The 20405-nt window shown below is 40.4% G+C and overlaps 1 protein-coding gene across 2 annotated transcripts in view; it reads left to right on the top strand.

Moving 5' to 3' along the window:
* The first annotated feature begins 28 nt into the window (after window positions 1-28).
* The window catches only part of LOC121605050 (epidermal growth factor receptor substrate 15-like 1), a 53019-nt gene continuing 32642 nt past the window's right edge, over window positions 29-20405 (top strand). Inside the window, exons 1-14 of one of the 2 annotated variants that reach the window (XM_041934786.1) lie at window positions 29-70; window positions 1001-1042; window positions 1207-1296; window positions 7793-7840; window positions 8156-8251; window positions 8445-8513; window positions 9513-9638; window positions 9977-10036; window positions 12031-12273; window positions 12786-12943; window positions 13668-13824; window positions 15547-15609; window positions 16631-16716; window positions 20239-20311. In XM_041934786.1, coding sequence (XP_041790720.1) covers window positions 44-70; window positions 1001-1042; window positions 1207-1296; window positions 7793-7840; window positions 8156-8251; window positions 8445-8513; window positions 9513-9638; window positions 9977-10036; window positions 12031-12273; window positions 12786-12943; window positions 13668-13824; window positions 15547-15609; window positions 16631-16716; window positions 20239-20311 — 1338 coding nt within the window. In that variant the 5' untranslated portion in view covers window positions 29-43. The remainder of the gene's footprint in view (window positions 71-1000; window positions 1043-1206; window positions 1297-7792; window positions 7841-8155; window positions 8252-8444; window positions 8514-9512; window positions 9639-9976; window positions 10037-12030; window positions 12274-12785; window positions 12944-13667; window positions 13825-15546; window positions 15610-16630; window positions 16717-20238; window positions 20312-20405) is intronic. The other variant, XM_041934785.1, reaches the window with a different exon arrangement.

Raw genomic sequence — 20405 nt, 5'->3', positions numbered from 1 at the left:
CGTGGAGAGGGAGGGTGGGTGCGTTCCCGCAGCAACAGGGAAGATGGCAGCCCTCACATCTCTCACCCAGGTAAAGATGCAGGAATTCACAGCTCTGCACTGAGATAAGATAATAATTAGCACACAGTACGTCTCATGCACGACATTGTGTTTTATCCGTACTCTAAACAAAACATTAGGCTCGCTTTGAAATGCAGGTGGAAATAAGGCAGTCAGCTGGTCGAATAAGGCCTATTGCGGTACCGTTAGATAGCGGGCTTGTTAGCCTCAGCTGGTATTAGCTAGCAGTGTAGCCATTTACCTACGATATAGCATTCTGTTAACTTACTAATTACATTTCAGATTTAAAGATGATAAGCACCATGCATACTGTATACCAAGTTAGGGACAAGCTAGCCTTCGCACGCATGTGTATCAAAGCATCAGAAACTATAATAGCGTTCAGTCGTCAAGCTAGCAAACCTTAGCTAGCCTAGCCTTGACGCCAAATAGTGTGAGAATGGGGATAACATGCTCGTCAGAAGGCACGCTGTACAGTAGGCTAACCTCAGCTAAACTAGTCTAGGCTTTGATTAATGATGCTGATGTGAGTTGACTCATAAGTCTCAACGTTCACCGGTGACCATGTTAATGTTGAGGCTGATCATCACCCACGCAGCGATAGTCCTGCTGCATTTGCGCAACAGACATATAATGACAATGCCGATGGTTAATGAGATCTTTGTTATTGATTGTGAACAGCAAGGCTTACGTGCTCTTTCAAAACCGAAATTACCCTCAATGAGCGCTATTCGTATGTATGGCCACTATTCTAGCTCGATATTTCAGTAACGTTACAGCTCACACAGAGCTTATTTCAGATCGCTGAATTAACGGCTGGTAATTTTAAAGTACTCCACTGCTCACATGATGTCAGCACTTGCAGCTGAGTGAACCTCGCCTGTAAGGAGAAGTGCATGGGGTCGTTTTAAAGTGCTATTCTGTTCTCTCTCTGTCACAGCTGTCCAGTGGGAACCCTGTGTATGAAAGCCTGTACAGACAGGTAAGGTGATGAATCAAAGTATATAGCATCTGGAGTCTAACCCTAATTGTATGTAAAACACCTATGAAAGACATGTTTGAGAGAGAGAGTTCATTATGAAACAGAAAACCGAAGAGGTTAATATGCCACAATTCAGTAAGACTGACGTGTGTTTTTGCTCCAAGGTGGATCCTGGGAATGCAGGGAGAGTAGGACCAACAGAAGCTGCATTGTTCTTAAAAAAGTCTGGACTGCCTGACATTACACTGGGAAAGGTAAGCAGTGGCAATAATGACAGTTTGTTTTCTGTAATGATGGTGTTGCTGATGGCGTCTGTGTCACTTTGCACAGAGGTGTGTTTGTTTCATACAGCAGTTGGCAGCTGCTTGTGGACTAATTATTTTTCGCACAGTCATGGATTATCAATGGACTGAAGGCCAGTCTCAGGTCTATGGTTATGTCAGTTGGTGCCTGCTGTCAGCACTGTTGAAAACTATCCAAAAGAGTCAAGTTTGCAGCGCTCATAAGAATAAAAAGTGATAATACTGATTAGAGCCAGTTATCTGCACACTATTAATACCTATTTCACAGAATTCAGCCCTCATGTCTTTGCAGATCTCATATGCACAAGACTAATAATAATTGGGAGACTGAGCAATTTCTAATCACAAGCAAGATTTTAAGGTTGTATCAGTATTTTTAAACGAACAATAGCTCAAATAGATTGTGTTAACTGAAAGGTGTTGCTTGAAGTCACAAACCCACATAGATTTAGATAAGATAAGATAAAACTTTATTTATCCCCAGTCGGGGAAATTTGGGCATTACAGCAGCATTGAAAGCAGTAGGAAGAAAAAAAAGAAAAGAAGACTTTAGTAATCTTACAATGGAGAAATTTTAGGAGTTAAAGAGCCAGATGTTTTTCTCAGGAGTTGGCTGACACCAAACCAAAGCTAAAATTAAGGTAAATATAGGACTTACATATATCTGATGAACACAAACATGACACAAAGTGAAAAATATTCTGGCCTCAAATGCTGTTTCCCCTGCTGCTACTCTGATGTCCTCCCTCTCTCTTGCTACTCTCCTCATTCAATGAATTAATGAATTGTGAAGTGTGGTTTAAAGTGTATGCAAAACACTTCATGTGTGGGGACAGTCTGGCCTCTCTCACTGCCACATCCATATTGTGTGCATTGTCTGTGCATTGTTTATCTCATCTAACGACAGCAATACTGTGATGATGTTGAGAGCCCACTCCAAAACAACAGATTTCAAAACCATGGCTATGTTGAGTCCAGTGGGCGATTCAAAAAGAAGCTGTGTCTGTTGGAAGAAACTTTTCATTTGTAAAAATGAAATAACGTAATATAACATACACTCTGCTTCGGCGAGAGCTTTTTATTTGAGCTGCTCTCACTGTGCTGCTATCACTTGGTGGAATTGAAATCTTTCATTGTCTACCACAGAAAACAGTCTTAAGTCTTTGGCTATATATTCACTGATTGATCCTGTTTCTTCAGCTCTGGGACTGTTATGTGGAAGCTTCAAATGCTTCTTTCAGGCTCCTTTGGCCTGGCTGAAGCTTTGTTGTTGTTGTTGTGATTTGAGCTTTTCTGGGTAGCGATGTACCAAATGACTTCTCAGGTGTTACAGGCAGCAGGCAATAGTAGGAGGAATAATAAGAGAATGTAAAGAACACAAAATATAAAGTTGACTATATATGTGTGTGACAATATATGACTATGTGGGCGACTGTGGCTCAGGAGGTCGAGCGGTCATCCACGTACCAGAAGGTTGGTGGTTTGATCCCTGGCTAGTCTAGTCTACATGTCAAAGTATCCTTGAGCAAGATACTGAACCCCAAGGTGCTGTGTGCTGTGCATCAGCATGTGAATGTGTTAATGAGTGAATCCAGGCGTGTTGTAAAGTGCTTTGAGTGGTCAGAAGACTAGAAAAAGCGCTATATACAGTCCATTTACCATATATATGTACATTTTATACAAAAGAACTATAAAAATATATTGCAGAAAGAGACTGAACAGAAATGCTTTGAAAAAACTAAACAAAGACGGTGTTGCTGTTATATATATACACACACATGCTAGCATAGCTTGAGTACTTAAAGAAAATGAAAATGTAATATTGCTCAAGGTATGTGCAAACAATGCTGGAGTTGAACTCTCTCACAGCTGCTGGTGTGAAGGACCTGGGGTAGCGTTCCTTCTTACAGAGTGGATGCAGCAGTCTGTTGCTGAAGGAGCTGCTGAGGGGCCCCATGGTGTCATGCAAGGGGTGGTAGGGGTTGGCAAGATAGATGTCAGCTTGACTAACGTCCTCCTCTCGCCTACGTCCTCAATGTTTTCCAGAGGGCAGTTCAGGACAGAGCCAGCTCTCCTGACCAGTTTAGTCTCTTTCTGTCCTTCTCAGACCTTCCACAGCCCCAGCAGACTACTGTGTAAAAGATTGCAGATGCAACCAGAGTCACCAAAACTTTATAACAGTGTCCTACACACTCCAAAGGACCTTAGTCTTCTCAGCAGCTGAAGACGACTTTGGTACAGGGCATCGGTGGTGCTGGACCAGTCCAGTTTATTGTTGAGATGGACATCCAGTTATTTGTACTCCCCCACTATCTCAATGTCCAAAACTTGGATGTTCACCGGTGTAGTCTGTGGTACTTTCCTGTAGAGGTCTGTGACCATCTCCATAGTCTTGCTGGCGTTGATGTGCTGATGTTCAGTCCACACCAGTCGACAAAGTTAGTGATGACTTCCCTGTATTAAAATTTGTTCCCCTGTGATACACATCCAACGATGGCTGTATCATCGGAGAACTTCTGGAGGTGAGCTGGTTGTGTTGTGTCTGATGTCAAATGTGTAGAGTGTAAAGAGGAGAGGAGAGAGCACAGTACCCTGCAGAACCCCAGTGCTGCAAACTACCACATCCAACACACACCACATCTGTCATGAAGCCTCACATACTGTGGTCTGTTGGTGAGGTGGTCGATGGTCCATGCAGCCAGGTGACAGTCTACTCCGGCTCCTTCCAGCTTCCCCCTCAGCAGAAATGGTTGCGTTGTGTTGAAAGCACTGGAGAAGTAAAAAAATGACCCTCACAGTGCTCCCAGTGCTCTCCAGGTGGGAAAGAGAGCTATGGAGCAGGTAGATGATAGCGTCTTCCACACCAATGCCTGGTCAATATGCGAACTGTAGGGGGTCCAGCTCGCTGCTCTCCAGGTGACGAAGATGGTTGAGTATAATCCTCTCCAGAGTCTTCATCAGGTGGGAAGTTAAGGCTACAGGCCTGAAGAGGTTAGGCTCCCTGGGATGCACAGCCTTTGGCACTGGAACCACACAGGAAGTTTTCCACAGGGCAGGAACTCTCTCCAGACTGAGGCTCTCAGCTTGCATGCTGCTCCCGCATCAGCCGAGGGGGGGGGTGTACACAGTTATCGCGATAACATGCGAGAACTCCCTCGGCAGGTAATTCAGCTGAATGCTTACAGCTAGCTGCTCACTGTCTCTTGTACAGCGTTGCTCCTTTACACTGATATGTGCTGGATTACACCATCTCTTGTTCACAAACATCGCTGTGCCTCCACCCTTCCTCCTTCCTCCTCTCCGTCGCTCACCTGTCCGCTGTCAGCAGATGAAAATAATCCAAAGCGACATGCGTGTCTGGCGTAAGTTCCTTCAGCCAAATCCATGAAACACATGACGCTACACTCCCGGTACCCCCGCTGCAATCTGGTTAGCGCTGTTATTAGGGAGAGATCTCACATTTCCCATAATAAGAGACGGTAAGGATGGTTTATACCGCCTTCGCCTGTCCCGGCACATAAGTCCAGCTCTGCATCCCCTTCTCCGTCTCCATATCTCCATGGGGATCTCCGGTCTTTCCACTGGGAGTACGCTGGTGTTGCACAGCACTAACAGCTGATCCCGAGTGTAAACAATGGAGCCGTTTCTGAATGGATAACCCAATTTGTTTTTAAAAAATCCGCAAAAGAGTAAAAAGCAAATCATCCAGTACTTGTCAAAAACTAAACATGGTACCTTTCAGAGAAAAGACATCGTGCAGTCACTTTCATTTACACTGATGTTTGTTATTTTTTCCTGTTGATTTACTTTTGGATTCATCTGCTTTTTGGAGCAAATGTAAATGTTTGTCAGGGAAAACATTACATTGCATACTGCCATTGGATTTTCTGCCAAATCTGTAAATAAAAAAAAAAAAATTGCTAAATCTTGGAAACTTGGAGTCCGACATGAGTACGTCACCAAGTGAGTAAAAAGAACCCTTAAAATACTAAATGCTGACGTAAAGGCAATAGTAAACTAAGTAGCTACATTAGCCAAACCATCAGAATCTTACTATCTCACAGACTAGCATGCACGCACACACACGTGCACACACACAGACACACACACACACGCACACACACGCACACCAATCCTGGTGTTATGATTTTCTTTGGGGACACTTATTTCTAGTGTTGTTGTGTTTTACTTACTTGATTTTCCTTTATTCTTTGTTGATCACATCACTAGTTAAGCTGCCTTTATGTGTTTTTGGCCACTTGTTGGTGTGAGGTGAGGGTTTGTGTGTGAGATGAATTGATGGCAAATTGCGATTCTTTTTGGCAGTTGTAGTCTATCATGTGCTTACAAATCATGTCCCCAGCTGTGTAGAGTCCATACAAAGCAGGAGCTCTCTCCATAAGTAGAAAGGAATTGAATTTTCTGCCAATTTTCAAGCAGTTTTGTTTGTTTCAAATGCCAGACGTATGATGTATGATTACATTTATTATATTTAAGAACTTAGGCTGTGTAATTAGTTTCTAGGTATATTATTTTTTCTTACTGCATGTAAACTGGCTTCTATGATGTAATTTTGTTCATAATTTTGGAAATAAATGATGAATAAATGAAGAATAGAAGAACAGAATAATGACATCATTGTAACAACCACTTAAATCAATAGATTAAGTACATTTCTGGCAGGTTTCACGATTGTGTTTTTAATTATATTTGTACTGAAATACTCATATTTAATACTCATATTTCCTTTTGAAGTCACACGTTATGTCCAAAAACTACATATATCCAGTGTCCCAGCAGGTCTGTGCAGGGTTGCAGTGTAATAGTTAAACATTTTGATAACATTCTGTTCAATTATTAAGTGAAATTAATCATTAAAAAACAATTAACATAAATGACTTAGGACTGCATGTTTAAGAGAGATGAACAATACAAATTTAACTCTAATCTCATATAAATGCATAAAAAGATGGATGATAACTGATAAACATCATTTTCAGCACCTTCCTGATATACCTAACACAGGTCAGTTCAAAATAAGGCTAGTTCAAACAAAGCTGAGGCTGTTAAACCTGCACCAGTACATGAAATGATCACGGATGTGGTGACCTGATGGAACAGCTCTTTAATTGTTTATTAACAAGGACTACTACTGACTGCTGCATTGTTTTTGTGTTGAAATTGAACATGCACTCACTGCCAAAGACAATTCATGTCAATTATTTGCACATGCTTAGTTCATGGCTGACTACTTTTATCTTATTTCATTAAAGAAGGACAGCAGAAGCAGATCAAGTTAAAAACAAATTTTACATGAATAGAAAATGCTGTACACACCAATTTATCAATAAAGAGCATTTTTTCAACAAGTTCTTCTTTCTTTTTTAAATGCCACAATAAATATTGTATTGTGGCCGTAATATCATGGTATTGTCGTACCATGAGTTTAAGTATCGTTACATCCCTAGTCAGTAAGATTTAAATATGAATGATGCTTCATGTATAATGATATAGATTTAAATTTATGTCCCATTCTGGGCAAATAAAGACAATGTTTGTCTGAAAATATTTCTTGTTAAGGTTTGGATGGTGCTCTGTAGGCAACATTAGTGTCCTTTGCCAATCACTTGCTTGTTTCAGTGTCTTCTGTCACTTTTAGGCTTTTTACGAGGTTGGAAGACATGAGTTTAATGATGAAATTTCATACGTACCCTGGTCTTCATGTGGTTGTAGAGAATTGGTCTTTCTGTCACCCACCTATACAGGGAGCTTAGAGGTCATGCTTACTAGGCTAGCCTGCTGGGCTAAGTCATGGTGATACAGAAGTGTCTTTATGTCTTTTTGTAAGGAGGCTCGGGAGCTACAGAGTTCCCCTCCACACTAGGGCTGAATACATCATTTTTACATTTTTGTCAATGAAAGTGAAATGCAAAAATGAACTCTTCTCACTAAAATGCTGTATCATATCACAATCACAATATGTGTCTAATTGATCGCAGTAGTTTTTTTTCCATATTCCCTCTCGTACGTTGTTAGACTAGGAGGAGGAGTATCAAGGTTTAATGGGCAAATGAGACCTAGACTGCATTCTTTGTTTGCCAGCAGAATTCCCAACACACACCTGCTATGATGGTAATGATCAAGTGGGTTTGTGGGGTTTTATGTGATGGGTGGAGTTAGCCCATCACCTGTCACCTCAAATCACATTTGATTGAGTAGATTAATGAAAGTGCCCCCAAGTTCAAGATGAGACAGCAGAAACATTTGTTTTACAGGAAGAGAAAAGACAGAACATTTTGATATAAAAATCCAAACATGTTAACATGTATTTAGCATGGCATAAGAGATAAATGAGCAATCAACCTGCGGACAAGATCAGAACTTGGTGAAATGCATGGTTTTGTTTCACTGTGTCTTTAATGCTGGGTATTTGTGTCTTGTGTTTCAGATCTGGGATTTGGCTGATCCTGATGGCAAAGGCTATCTGGACAAACAGGTTGGGAAAAGATCACTTCTCATCTAGTGCTTTAATGATGTGCTGAATGTATTTCGCTTAGAAAAGTGCAAATCACAGTGGATGCACAATTATTTCATTAAAATTTTGTAAGTTGATCTAACAAGATGGCCCATGGTTATTTTTCTTTAATATAGATATGGTTCTATGTCTTTTCTTTTTAGAATTTGATAATCATAGTAATAATATATTAGAGCTGTGTGCCCTTTAGGGGCTACCTCAGTGTTAATTGTCTCAGGTAGAGGATTAGAGATTGAGAAAGATTTGATGGAGAACACTGTGTGTTCTCTCTCTCAGGGGTTTTACGTAGCTCTGCGGCTGGTGGCCTGTGCTCAGAGCGGTCAGGAAGTCAGTCTGTCCAGCCTCAACCTCACAGTACCTCCCCCCAAGTTTGTGAGTATGCCTTCAACATTAAAGCTTAAATCCTCATAATCTTTGTATAAAAACAAACCTAAACAGTTCATGTTCATGTTATTGTTATTAAATCTTATTTCAAAAGCTCACTATAAGAGAAGATGTGACTTTAATCCACTGAATGGATCATGTGGTGTTGCTATGACAACCATCTTTGTTTGTCTGATTTCAGAAGGACACCAGCAGTCCGTCTCTAAGCAGCACAGCTTCTGCCTCCGGTGAATTACACTGGGCTGTCAGGGTGTGTTTTAACACATGCGCACACACACACACACACACACACACACACACACACACACAGTAGCATGATGCTATCATTAAAGGATTGTTTCTCACTGACCCAGAAAGAAAAAGAAGAATACATTCAATTTCTCAAGTTTTTTTTATTTTGATTTATTTTGACCATTTGCACATGCTAATCGACCTGTCGTGCAGTGTTTGGGACATGCGACACCCTGATGAAAAGACTGGCATGTTAAATTTCTTTTGTCTTGACACGCCTAATGTGACAACTCCCATGATATGGTCGTAAGCGACCAATCAGGTGCTCTCACCAGGACTGTAGCAGGACTGTAGCAACAGTACCCCTGCCTATTTGACATTTCCCCGAGAACCAAGACCAATGTTAGCGAGAAATAATGGAAGCACTTCATCAGCCAGGCGAGTGGCTGGCTACGCTACCATAACATTATCCCCGGTCCTAACTGCGGGAGTATGTTTATCATTACTAATTCCAGATCTAACGTTAAAGTAGCCTGTTTGAAGCGGCCAACACAGCCAAGCCTGCTCCTTGTAGAATAAGTAACTATGGAAATAAAATTATTGTATGTGAAACTCGTACCTGTCGTAATTGTTATCCGGATGCTACCCAGTAGACATAAAATAATGACTGAATAGGCCCAAGTATACACCGCCCCTTGCATTTGCTTTTAATGTTGTAGTACATCGACAGCTGTTCTTTCTGTCAGCATCACACACAACGCCTCTGTCACCATGATTGACAGTTGCTTCACCCGCCTCCCCGATGACATCTGAAGTTGTGCGTGATTGTGAAATAAGACGTGCTGTGATTGGGCTGAGTCATACATGTACTCTCTTCTAGGCAAGAGTTTATGGCACTGTGATGGTTAGATCTGACACGGTGACCATTGTCAAAGACAGAAGTTTTGTGTAGTCTGATCCTGGCATAACCATTACAGATGAGGCTTTTTACATAACTACTGTGTGTTTTCCTTTGTAGCCCGAGGAGAAGAGTAAATTTGATGGGATTTTTGAAAGTTTGGCCCCAGTTAATGGCCTGCTGTCAGGAGAGAAGGTCAAACCAGTCCTAATCAACTCTAAGCTACCTCTGGATGTCCTTGGGAAGGTATTGACTTTAAATGTTGGTTTCATGATTGAAAATTACTCAAGTCAGAACTTCAAGACATTATGTAGGAGTAGGATTTTCTTAAAAAAAAAAAGCAAAAATAATCCATCTCAATTGTCATTTATGACCCACAATGTCTACATTTAAAGAGACTCTGCCCTTTTTTTAATGTGTTTTAATGTGAACTATTGTTCACTGGTTAGACGTTGAGCAATGAATTGTCAAAGCACATGCTTCTTTCCTAAGTGGATTTATGAAATAGAAACTGTAACAGTTGTAATAGTTACTCCTTGAATTATGTTAAATTGCCTCATTGTGTTTTTTTTTCCTGCTGTTAGGTTTGGGACTTGAGTGACATAGATAAAGATGGTCATCTGGACAGAGATGAGTTTGCAGTGGTGAGTGTAATCCTCATTGTGAATGTATGTAGTTTTGTTTCTCTCTAGCCTGACAGAACTGTGGCCACTTTTCAGAAATATACACTCAGTTGCCACTTAATGCGATACAACATTCATGCAATCTGCCGTTTGACCACATCCTAAAGGTGCTCTATTGGATTGAGGTCTGGGGACTGTGGAGGCCATTGGAGTACACTGACCTCATTGGCCTCCCTCATGAACAAGGTGTATTTGTACACAGAACTTGCCCTTGCTTCGTGATTTTTTTTATTTTTTGCTCCATTCCTTAGAAAAGTCAGAGAGAGATCTGAAAATCCAGGAGATCGGCACTTTATGAGATTCATAAACCATCCTGACACCAACAATCATGCACCGTCTAAGTCACTTAGACCAAATTTCTTGCCCTCTATAATGTTTGATCTGAACGACGTCTGCATTGACGGATGCCTACAATGGGGTTGAGCTCATTAAAGTCACAACTTTCACCCCAGTAAGAAAAAATGCCGTCACAGCCCTGGTCTGCATCCTTTTATGTTTGTGCTTTCTGCAACATTAGTGTCTGATTATTTGCATTAACAAACAGGTGTATGTAATGATGTAGCCGCTGAGTGAATTGTCCTCAGTGAAGATGATATATAACTCACAAGTGGCCCAGTCACACATTGTACCATTATGCTGTAAAAGCATTAATACAACTGAATTCAATAACTGATTGATTACTAGTTGCTCAAGTCATGTTTTTGTACACTTTTTACGGCTTAATCAGGAAACCCACAACAGTCTAGGGCTGCAACTATTTTGATAATCAATTAATCTGTTGATTATTACTTTGATTAACTTATTATTAATCAGTTAAAAGGAAAAATATGTATTTTATTGTTTCCAGCATTTTATAAAAAAAAAAACAAAACTTATTCTTGGTCTTCATGTACAATTTTCTTTCAAAAAACTAGCAAATGTATACTATATCAAGAGTACAAAAATATAGTTTTACACCAAGTACACAGCACTATACTTTTCTCATAAACAAACACCTGTTGAAGTCTTCAGTTCCGTTTGAAGGAGCTGAACCTTTTAAACTATGATAAAGAAGAATCTAAAACAAGAAACAGAAGAAACAGGCTTTGCTTTAACAGCAGGCCATGGAGGTAGAACTGGACTGTGGAAGAATGGTTCACACTCGCTCACAAGGAACTTTGCATTGCAATGAAAAAATGTTAGCACGTCCACATTCTCCAGGCTCAGGCTCTCGGCTCTTGGCTCTTGGAAGTTTTGTTGCTATTCTGTTGAGAAGAGGCCAACGTAGGATTTCTGTTCTTGTTAGCCTTCCACCAACGCAATGGACTTGATGTGTGAGGACTTTGTTCCTCACTTGGCCATTGAGATCCTCACCTGCCTCCTGTCAATACTCTTCTTCATGGCTGGTTTTCAGCATAGAGGAGTGACTCCAGAATTATAGCAGCAGTAATGTTGGATGTGGCATTGGTTACGGTCATACATACTACATACATACAAAACATCGTAACATGTTTTAATAACTTGTTATTGTTCAGCGTTTGTTTTGTGTTTTGATCTTTTGTTTGCTCTATTTTTACATGCCGTCTATCTAAATACCCTCACACACAGCATACTGATGGAGTGAAGCATAACGCCAGAAAGTTAATAGCAGACAGACTGTTATTGGAAACCACCAAAGAGAAACTGTGATTGCGGGTTCTGTTTTACTAATGAAGAGCTATTCAGCTCTCAAATGTATTTAAATTGCATAACTTTGATCTAGGCTTGCTGTGGGCTAAAGATGCACTGTGCAGGTGTACTATTTTGACAAAAATCCAAATATAATAAATTTGATCTGCCTCAGAACTGGCAGATAAATGGTATTAGGACTTGTGTCTGTACTGACTGCAGATAACGGGTTTGGGACATAATTTGTTTTATAAAAGCTATATATGCAGCCAGTAAGTATGTATTGATATCAAGATGTGGCCCCTCAGGCCATGCACCTGGTATACCGAGCCCTGGAGAAGGAGCCTGTCCCTGCACTCCTCCCTGCTGCCCTCGTCCCTCCGTCTAAGAGAAAGAAGAGTCTGGGCTCAGTTGCCAGCTCTGTTCCTGGACTGCCTGCAAGCCCTCCACCACCAAAAGACTCACTGCGCTCCACACCCTCCCATGGCAGCATGAACTCACTCAACAGCACTGGCAGCCTGTCTCCAAAACACACACTCAAGTCTGGACAGGTAACACACACTATAGACACTAATACACACACACACACACACACACGCACATACAGACTCAAGCCTGGGTTGGTAACATAACACTGTACACACAGTGGGCAGGTAACCAAACTAATACAAACTGTCATCTACCTATTCCTTGATACTTGATTAGTAATTATTGATAAGGTTTTTTTTAAATTGGTTTTCATTCAGTTAATTGCTTCCTGCAATACTAAGACACAGTTTACCATAGCACTCCTTAGGTCTTTGTAACTTCCAAATTAAAAAAAATGTTTTACAGTTCTTTTTCATTGAGGTTCATTACTCTGGGTTGTGACTGTTGTCTGTCATCCTGGCAAATGATATCCTGACAAGAATAAGAACCATATTGACTGAGAATAGATCTCTGTACAAGTGCAAAAAGTAAAATATGCTCCTTTGTAGAACACTAGCATGAAAAGGCTTTATCAAGACTGGTTCTGATTCAGAAATACAGAAAGTTACAACATATGCATCTCTCTCTGTCTCAGCATTCGGTGACCTGGGTGGTCCCAGTTTCAGACCGTGGTCGCTATGACGACATCTTCCTGAAGACTGATGCTGATCTGGACGGTTTTGTCAGTGGACACGAAGTAAAGGAGATCTTCATGCAGTCTGGACTTTCTCAGAATGTCCTTGCTCATATATGGTAGGGACTCAGCTAGCCTTCCGGTCGTGTCTCATGCTGGACAGTTAACATATACTGTTTTATTATGCTTCCACCAGTGACAGCCATGACCAGAGGCATTGTGTTTTCAGCTTGTCCTTCTGTCCCTACATACATACATTCCATCAGCTGTCTGTCCTATTCTCATGAAAGCCATATCTCAGCAATGTCTTGTAGGAATATCTTCAAATTTGGCACAAGAATGAACTGATGATATATTAAGATCAATGTGCCCTCACAAAACACGTTTTTGGCCATAACCCTTACAGAAATGTTTTTTTGGATAATATGAAGAAGGTCAAAGGTCATCATCACAGTGACATAATAATATTCTGCAAAAACACTTTTCTGGCCATTATACATATACATTATACATACTTATTGTTGAGATGTGGAGAGAGTCATTTATATATAAATCCCAAAGTGAATTTGTGAATGTCTCTGTGTGCATTCATTCATATCGAGACTGATCTGACTCTGTAATGTTAATGTCTTATCTGATAAATTGAAAAAATCTCTTTAAATAGTAGATAGTAAAGTAAGAAACACTGTGAATGTTTTTGTCTTGATCTCTTGACAGTGCAATCCTTTCCTTATTCAGGAGTTTATTCTCCTTTTGGTTTTTGTCAGTCCTGTTCTGCTCGGTGGTGTGGGCAGTCTGCTCAGTATAGTTGTGTCTCTGTTGTCTGTCTGCTCTTCTCTCCAGGGCTTTGGCAGACACAAGGCAGATAGGTAAGCTGACCAGGGAGCAGTTTGCCCTTGCAATGCACCTCATCCAGCAGAAAGTCTGCAAGGGCATTGACCCTCCACAGGCTCTGACTGCTGACATGATCCCCCCCTCTGAGAGAGGCACTCCTGTACCAGTAGGTCCCCCACACACAAACAGTGCATGCTTACTAGAGTTGAGTGATGCATGTGTATCTCATGGAGTCAGGAAGTAGAGTGGGTCATCCACTGATCACAGCGTGGGTGGTTCAATTCGCAGCACCTCATGTTCACTGCCATTGGTGTGTGTGTGGGTGTCTGCGCGTGTGTGTGTGCATGAGTGCTTGTGTTTGCGTGTGTGTGTAAATGTGTGTGTGCATGTATGTGTATGCATGCGTGTTTGAATGTGTGTGTTTATGTATGTGTGTGTGATTGAGAGGCAAGTTGAACAGCTGTTTGGATAAAGTGCTATATAAATGCAGGCATTTACTGGCTTCCCGATATGACTATAGAATGGTTATAGTAAAACTACAATGATATGATAAATTACAGGAAACATATCATCATAGCATCTAGTCATGTGGAGTGACATGAACAATAAATGCATCTGTCTGTTTAGTTATCATATCTACACTACTAATGATCAGGACGTCACTTTCATTGATTGAAAATGACGTGTGTCAAGCTGATGCAAGAAAATAATTCAACAACACAGTGTAGGACATTATTTTATTTGTTTATGTTGTGATGTGTAGGAATGTAGATCTTTTAAAAGACATGTCTATGTTGAAATAATGAACAAGTGGTATGTCCCTCATTGCATTGTTCGCCCTCTTATGGACATAATATGCAAAAATGGATATTTGAATGGTTCAAACCTGTGTGTTAGAAGGAATATTTGAACATCATTTTTGGCCTTGAGGAAATTTGCATTGCTCCTCCTGCATTTGAGGCTCTGCAATCCCAAAGTTTCCTGGGGAAGCCGAGCAGTGTGATACCCTGATATTTGGAGCAGATACCGGTCTATGCTTTTCAAAATTGGAACCACCACTCCTGTCTGCCATTTCACACACACTGTTCAGTGTTGTGTCTGCCAACAATGTCCAGAGCCTTCAGCATCTCGGGGCGGATCTCATCCACACCTGACATCTTGCCACCAAGGAGCTTCTTGACTTCCCCAGAGAGCTCTGCTAGGGATGTGGTTGAGGCTTCCCCTGAGTTTTCAAACTCTGACTCCTCTATAGAAGACATGTTGGTTGGGTTCTGGTCTTCCTCAAAGCAGTCTTTCTATTGCTCAACAGTACCCCCAGTCTTGTTCAGATGTTGTCCTTCCCACAGTACCAACAGTCACCCCCAGGATACCCTCATGTCATTAATATCAGCATATCTGCTTAATATAATACCTTATTATTAGATCTTTGTAAATATTACTATCCCTTCATGATTACTTATAATGATGGGTAAAGCAGTAGCCACACTGATTCGTTACATGTCATTTTCTGTATGAAATACCACCTCTGCACTTCTTCCCAGAGGGTTAGTGTTATTTCATAAAAGTGTATGTGTATCAAAGTGTAAAAGCTGCATAAAGATAGCAAGATTCAAATTTTCTTCAGTTAGTCTCTTATCATGCAGGGCTCCAAACAAATGTTGGTTAAACTTTTTCCACATCGTCAGTATGATCATATGACCATTAACTTACATTGTGAACTTTTTAATCTTGACTTTAAGGCATATTAGATAACACAGAAAAAGAACAAGGAACTGCTAATAACTTTTCCAAAATGTTTAGAAAGTTGCTCTTTTGAAAGGGAATAGTGTGACTGTTTCACTTTTTGATTATCATTGTCATTAACCATGTAATGTCTCCATGGCTGCAGAGTATGTCAGGATACATGACCCCAGTGGGATCAGAGATGGCTGCTCTATCTGAGATGAGACGGGTGAGTCAGTAATTCTTTTTCTCTCCTGTGCTCTGCCATACATTGTGTTCTTGAGCTGTACCGATTTCCCAATATGCCAAATCTGCTTATTTGGTGCGAGAGGGCTTTAAAATAGACATGAAAAAGGCCAAATTGAGGACAGGTAAGTTAATTAAATCAAAGATATTTACTGCCCACTGCTCTCTCTTCATCTTGGTTGTATTTTACTACTGATGTTTCTACCTTTCCCCTCTTCCTCCTCTCTCAGGCTAGAATGTTCAAGTTGTGGGTAGGTAACATGGACCGACAGTGTATAAACCTATAAATGCTTGCAGTTGCTGACTGTTCGGCTGATTACTGGAAAGCATTTGCAAGATTGTTCTCTCCATTCCAGTATAGTGCAGTGACATTATTTCACCCTGTCAACTGTCTGGTGAACAAGGGACGATTCAAGATCACTTTTAGCTTCTTTTAAAATTGCTATTTTTGTCAAAGTGACTGCAATATTATGATAGTGGTTGTTTGTTGCTCTGGTATAAATCATTTAAATCAAATCAAGAGCGCCCTGTGTACTTTTGATAAGTGCAACCAGTACCCCTATTTAATAAAGGAACAGCTCGTTTTGAGATTTTTATTTATTTGTTTCTGTCAGGAAATGTCTCCACATTCTTGGATAAGTGTCGCCAACAACCACCACCACCAACAACCACCAACTTTTGTTCTCTAATTAAGTAGCAAAATCCTGAATCTTTCCTCTCTTGGCAGTTTGTCAGTGGTGGTGACACTTCCCCACTTGTTGGTGATTGACCCAGCCCCCACCTACTGATTACACCTCTGTGTTACTCCTCTTATTGAGCTCTGGTTTCTCTCCTATCCTCTCTTTTCCTACTGCTCCTTCCTTTGGCCTGGTCTGCCATGACTCAGTTGGTACCATTTCATCATCTTCATACCACTTTCTTCAACAAATACGTTTACTTTGCCAACCTGTTATCTTTTTTGTCTCCCCCCTTTTCTCTCTCTGTCTGCCTGTCTCTCTCTACAGGACAGCTCAAGTTCAGTGGGTTCAGGGGAATTCACTGGCATCAAAGAGTTGGATGACATCAGCCAGGAGATAGCCCAGTTGCAGAGGTAACAATCAATATTACTGGCGGCATTTAGATAACTAGACAGCACTGAAAGTAATTGGAAGATTACATCAAAATTATTTGATTTTAAGCATCAGCCAATGCTGCCAAGTGCTTGCTCATGAGGGAATTGTGGGGTCTCTGTAGATAAAGAGTTTGGTCTGTACCTGCTCTATATGGAAAGTGTCCTGAGACAACTTCTGTTGTGATTAGGTGCTATATAAATAAAACTGAATTGAGTCAGAGTATCACATTGGTAGCGGTATTGCTTCCAGTGGAGCTTTAATTTGCAGGACATCTCATTTAGCCAAAACATAATGTAGTAACAACAATGTAGCCATTTGTAGATGTTTTGCAAAGTAATAATTGCCTCAACATTTACAAGATGAGCTTTATTTAATTTTAGTTTCACTGTTTGTTAACATTCACTCTATGATGAATGTACTTGGTGATGTTCTGTGTCAAAGCTCTTTGAGTTTTGACAAACCTGTCACTGTCCACATTTAACCTTATATCATTAACCCCCTCACTAATAAATTGCCATCACCTGCATCCAGGCTTTTAACATTTTCTATCGTGATAGTGACCCGGACCACATCATGTCTTGACTAGTATGATCCTAAATCTTCTTTGCCCGTCCATACAAAAGTACAGAGAAAAACATCAAGCCAAACTTAAGAGCTAAAAAAAGATGAACTTATATGTTTCTGCATTAAAAGTGATTTGCTCAAAATGTAATAGAGTGGTCTTCACTATTGTTTTCATGGGAGCTGCTCTGGCAGGACACAGTCAGTAGGAGAGGGAAACACCACAATCCACCCTAACCATTAAGTACATCTGCCTCCTAATTCATCATCTCACAGTGTACAGTATGTAACTGCCAATACAAACTCAATTAAAAACAGGTTTATCTTAATACTGAGATGAGCACAGACAGGCATTTCCTTGACTTTTTTCATGTTATGTTTGTAGTTTGTATCTTCCTGAATTATGTGTATGAGTTCAAGAGAGTTCACTGGTTGCGTAAAAATTGAATCACAGCACCTCAAAATACCACGCATTAAGCCATTATGAGTTAGATGATTGCACTGGCTCTTTTTTTCCATGAAGCAGACATGCACAGTCATTACTACGACACATTGTATGAGGCCAGAGAGAGAGTTAGTTAACAGAGCACAACAGGTGGCTGGAAAATACAGCAGATACAATAGGCAGTGAGACCAATATAACATTATGACCAGGGTGGGCCAGGCAGAACACCCAAAGAAACACAGCACTTTAATTAAGTTGTCCTAAAACAGCACTGATTGCAACAAAGTCAGCACAGTTTCCAGATCAGCCCTATTATTAAAAATATATTCAAACTCACCACTGATGTTTTCAAAAGAGCACAATCCACTTGTTGTTGTTGAAAAGTTGTCCAACGTGCCCACAGCACCTCTTCAGTCCAAGGACATTTGAAAAGAAATCTATCCGTAATACAAACGTGCAGGGTTGAGTGAATGCCCCAGCTAACGTTAGCTTAACATTAAGTTAACCATCGCACACGGTTATCAAAACACTAACATTAAAACTCAAATAGCCTCCAATCCTACCACCGTTTTAAGTAAATACAAACCAAGCAAGCATTCAAGCTCGACTGAGCCACGTATTAGGACAAGCCATCTGATCTCTTCATGAACCAAGCATGTCCCAAAGTGTCAAGTTGGCAGTTGACTTTGGGTGTTGATTCAGGCCCTCGGTGTCCCAGACGACAGCTAACCCTATATACAACCCTCACCCTAACCCCAATACAGTCAGCTCTGTATGTGCTCTAGAGACCGTTTTCTTTAGATAAAATGCACACTTGAAAAGGAAACATGCCTCAGATATCAATGAGCTTCACTATTCATCTTGGCTTTGTCTCGTCCACCATCTTTCTTCCTTATTCCATCCATCCATCCAGCCAACCATCCATTCTTCCTTTGATGTGTGTATTTTATCAAAGTTTTGTTTGTTCACCACTTATTCTCCATGCTGCGTCAGCACTCTTGCCTTTACCCAGTGGAATGCTCTCAGGTAAAAACACCAGCTACTGAATATCTATGGACTAGCATTCTGTAAAATCTACTGTGACACACACAGATGATCAATGTTATGCCTACCACTTTTCTTGCATAATAGTTGTCAGTAGGCTTCATACGTTCAGATTTGCTTATTGTTGCCACCTTGTTGCCTGCGGTCAAGATTAAGAGTTTGTTAAATGATATTCGCACACTTTTTCAAGTCTGTCTTAAAACAAAGCTTTCAGTTGCCAATATGAACATTGAAACAGATTTTGCTTGGTAATTCTCTGCAATATTTTCTCCTTGTCATACTGGACCTTAAGAGATCAGTTCCCAAGTCTATTTCAATGTAAGTGATAGAGGACACACTTTACAGTCCTCAGTCTGTGTAAAAATACATTCCAAAGTTATTTGGAAGTATCTGAAGCTCTTATGAAGGTTCAGCAATCTGTGTCAGACAAATCAAGTAGAACGTTTTTGGTCATTTTGTTTCAAAAATTCTCTTTGTCTTACTGTCCCTCAACTGTTGCAAGCAAGGAAAGACTGTTTGGGGGGAACAAAGGGGGATATTTGTACCAGAACGACTGTGACTTTGGAAAATATCCGCTTTCCTTGTCCAACACAGACTGCTGGACTCTCATATTAACTTGAGATAAACTGTGGAATGTATTTTTACACAGGATTGGATTTTGTCCCCTATCGTTTACACTGAAAGTGCATTAGCAAGGGGTCTTTAAATGGCCGGTATGAAAAGGAGACATGTTTCAATATTCATATAGGCCACTTGACTATTATTTTAAGATGGAAATTTTAAAAGTATTATTCAAGCAGTCACACTCACACTGTTTGGTCGAAAATTACCCTGTTCGATTCAAATGCTCTGCTTTAAATACAGCCATAGTGAGAGAGATACACAAGGGTGTGGATTCATGCTGTTCACTCAACCTGTTCACGCAACATAATATGTTGTTCCCATACAAAAAAGACCTTTATTTTGTGACTTTATGGAACTCACAGAGTGGGCAGATATAAAGTTTTTTTCCACCAATTAAGCTTTTCCTACTGATCTATGCACAGTTCTAAAAAGGGAAGTGAAAACGCGTTTCTAGAAATATGTGCACTTTTATAAGAAGCAGCTTACACTGATGATTACACTGATGATTAATTATTTTGTTAAATAAGTAATTGTTTATTAGCTAGAATAATTAATCAAAAGTAATTCAGAAAGGTTCACCCATTTTTTTATCAGGTTCACTAGCAGCTCCACTAGAGCGCACAGTGATTTTTTGTTATTTGTTACAATGTGGATTTGATAGAATCCCAGTCCAGTGTCTTGTTACTCTAAAATGTTGTTGCGTGTACACAGCAGGGATTTGCTAGTTTGGTATTTGATTCTTTTTCTGTTATCATATTTATGCTTGTGTGTGTTGGTGTGCACCCTTGTGTGCATATGTTTTTTTGTGTGTCTGTGTGTGTGTCAGGGAGAAATACACTCTTGAACAGGACATCAAGGAGACAGAGGAGGCCATCAGACATAAGAGTGTAGAGGTGCAGGTGAGGACTGTTATATCACTGGTCACTAAGCTGCAGTGTAAACACATAGCTTCTTTTAATGTGGACTGCCTTAATTTAAATTAATTTATTACAC

The sequence above is a fragment of the Chelmon rostratus genome, chromosome 4 (assembly GCF_017976325.1).
Source record: "Chelmon rostratus isolate fCheRos1 chromosome 4, fCheRos1.pri, whole genome shotgun sequence".
NCBI classification, from domain to species: Eukaryota; Metazoa; Chordata; class Actinopteri; order Chaetodontiformes; family Chaetodontidae; genus Chelmon; species Chelmon rostratus.
Note: the sequence above shows the minus strand (reverse complement) of the source record. Positions and strands in the feature narration are given on the sequence as shown.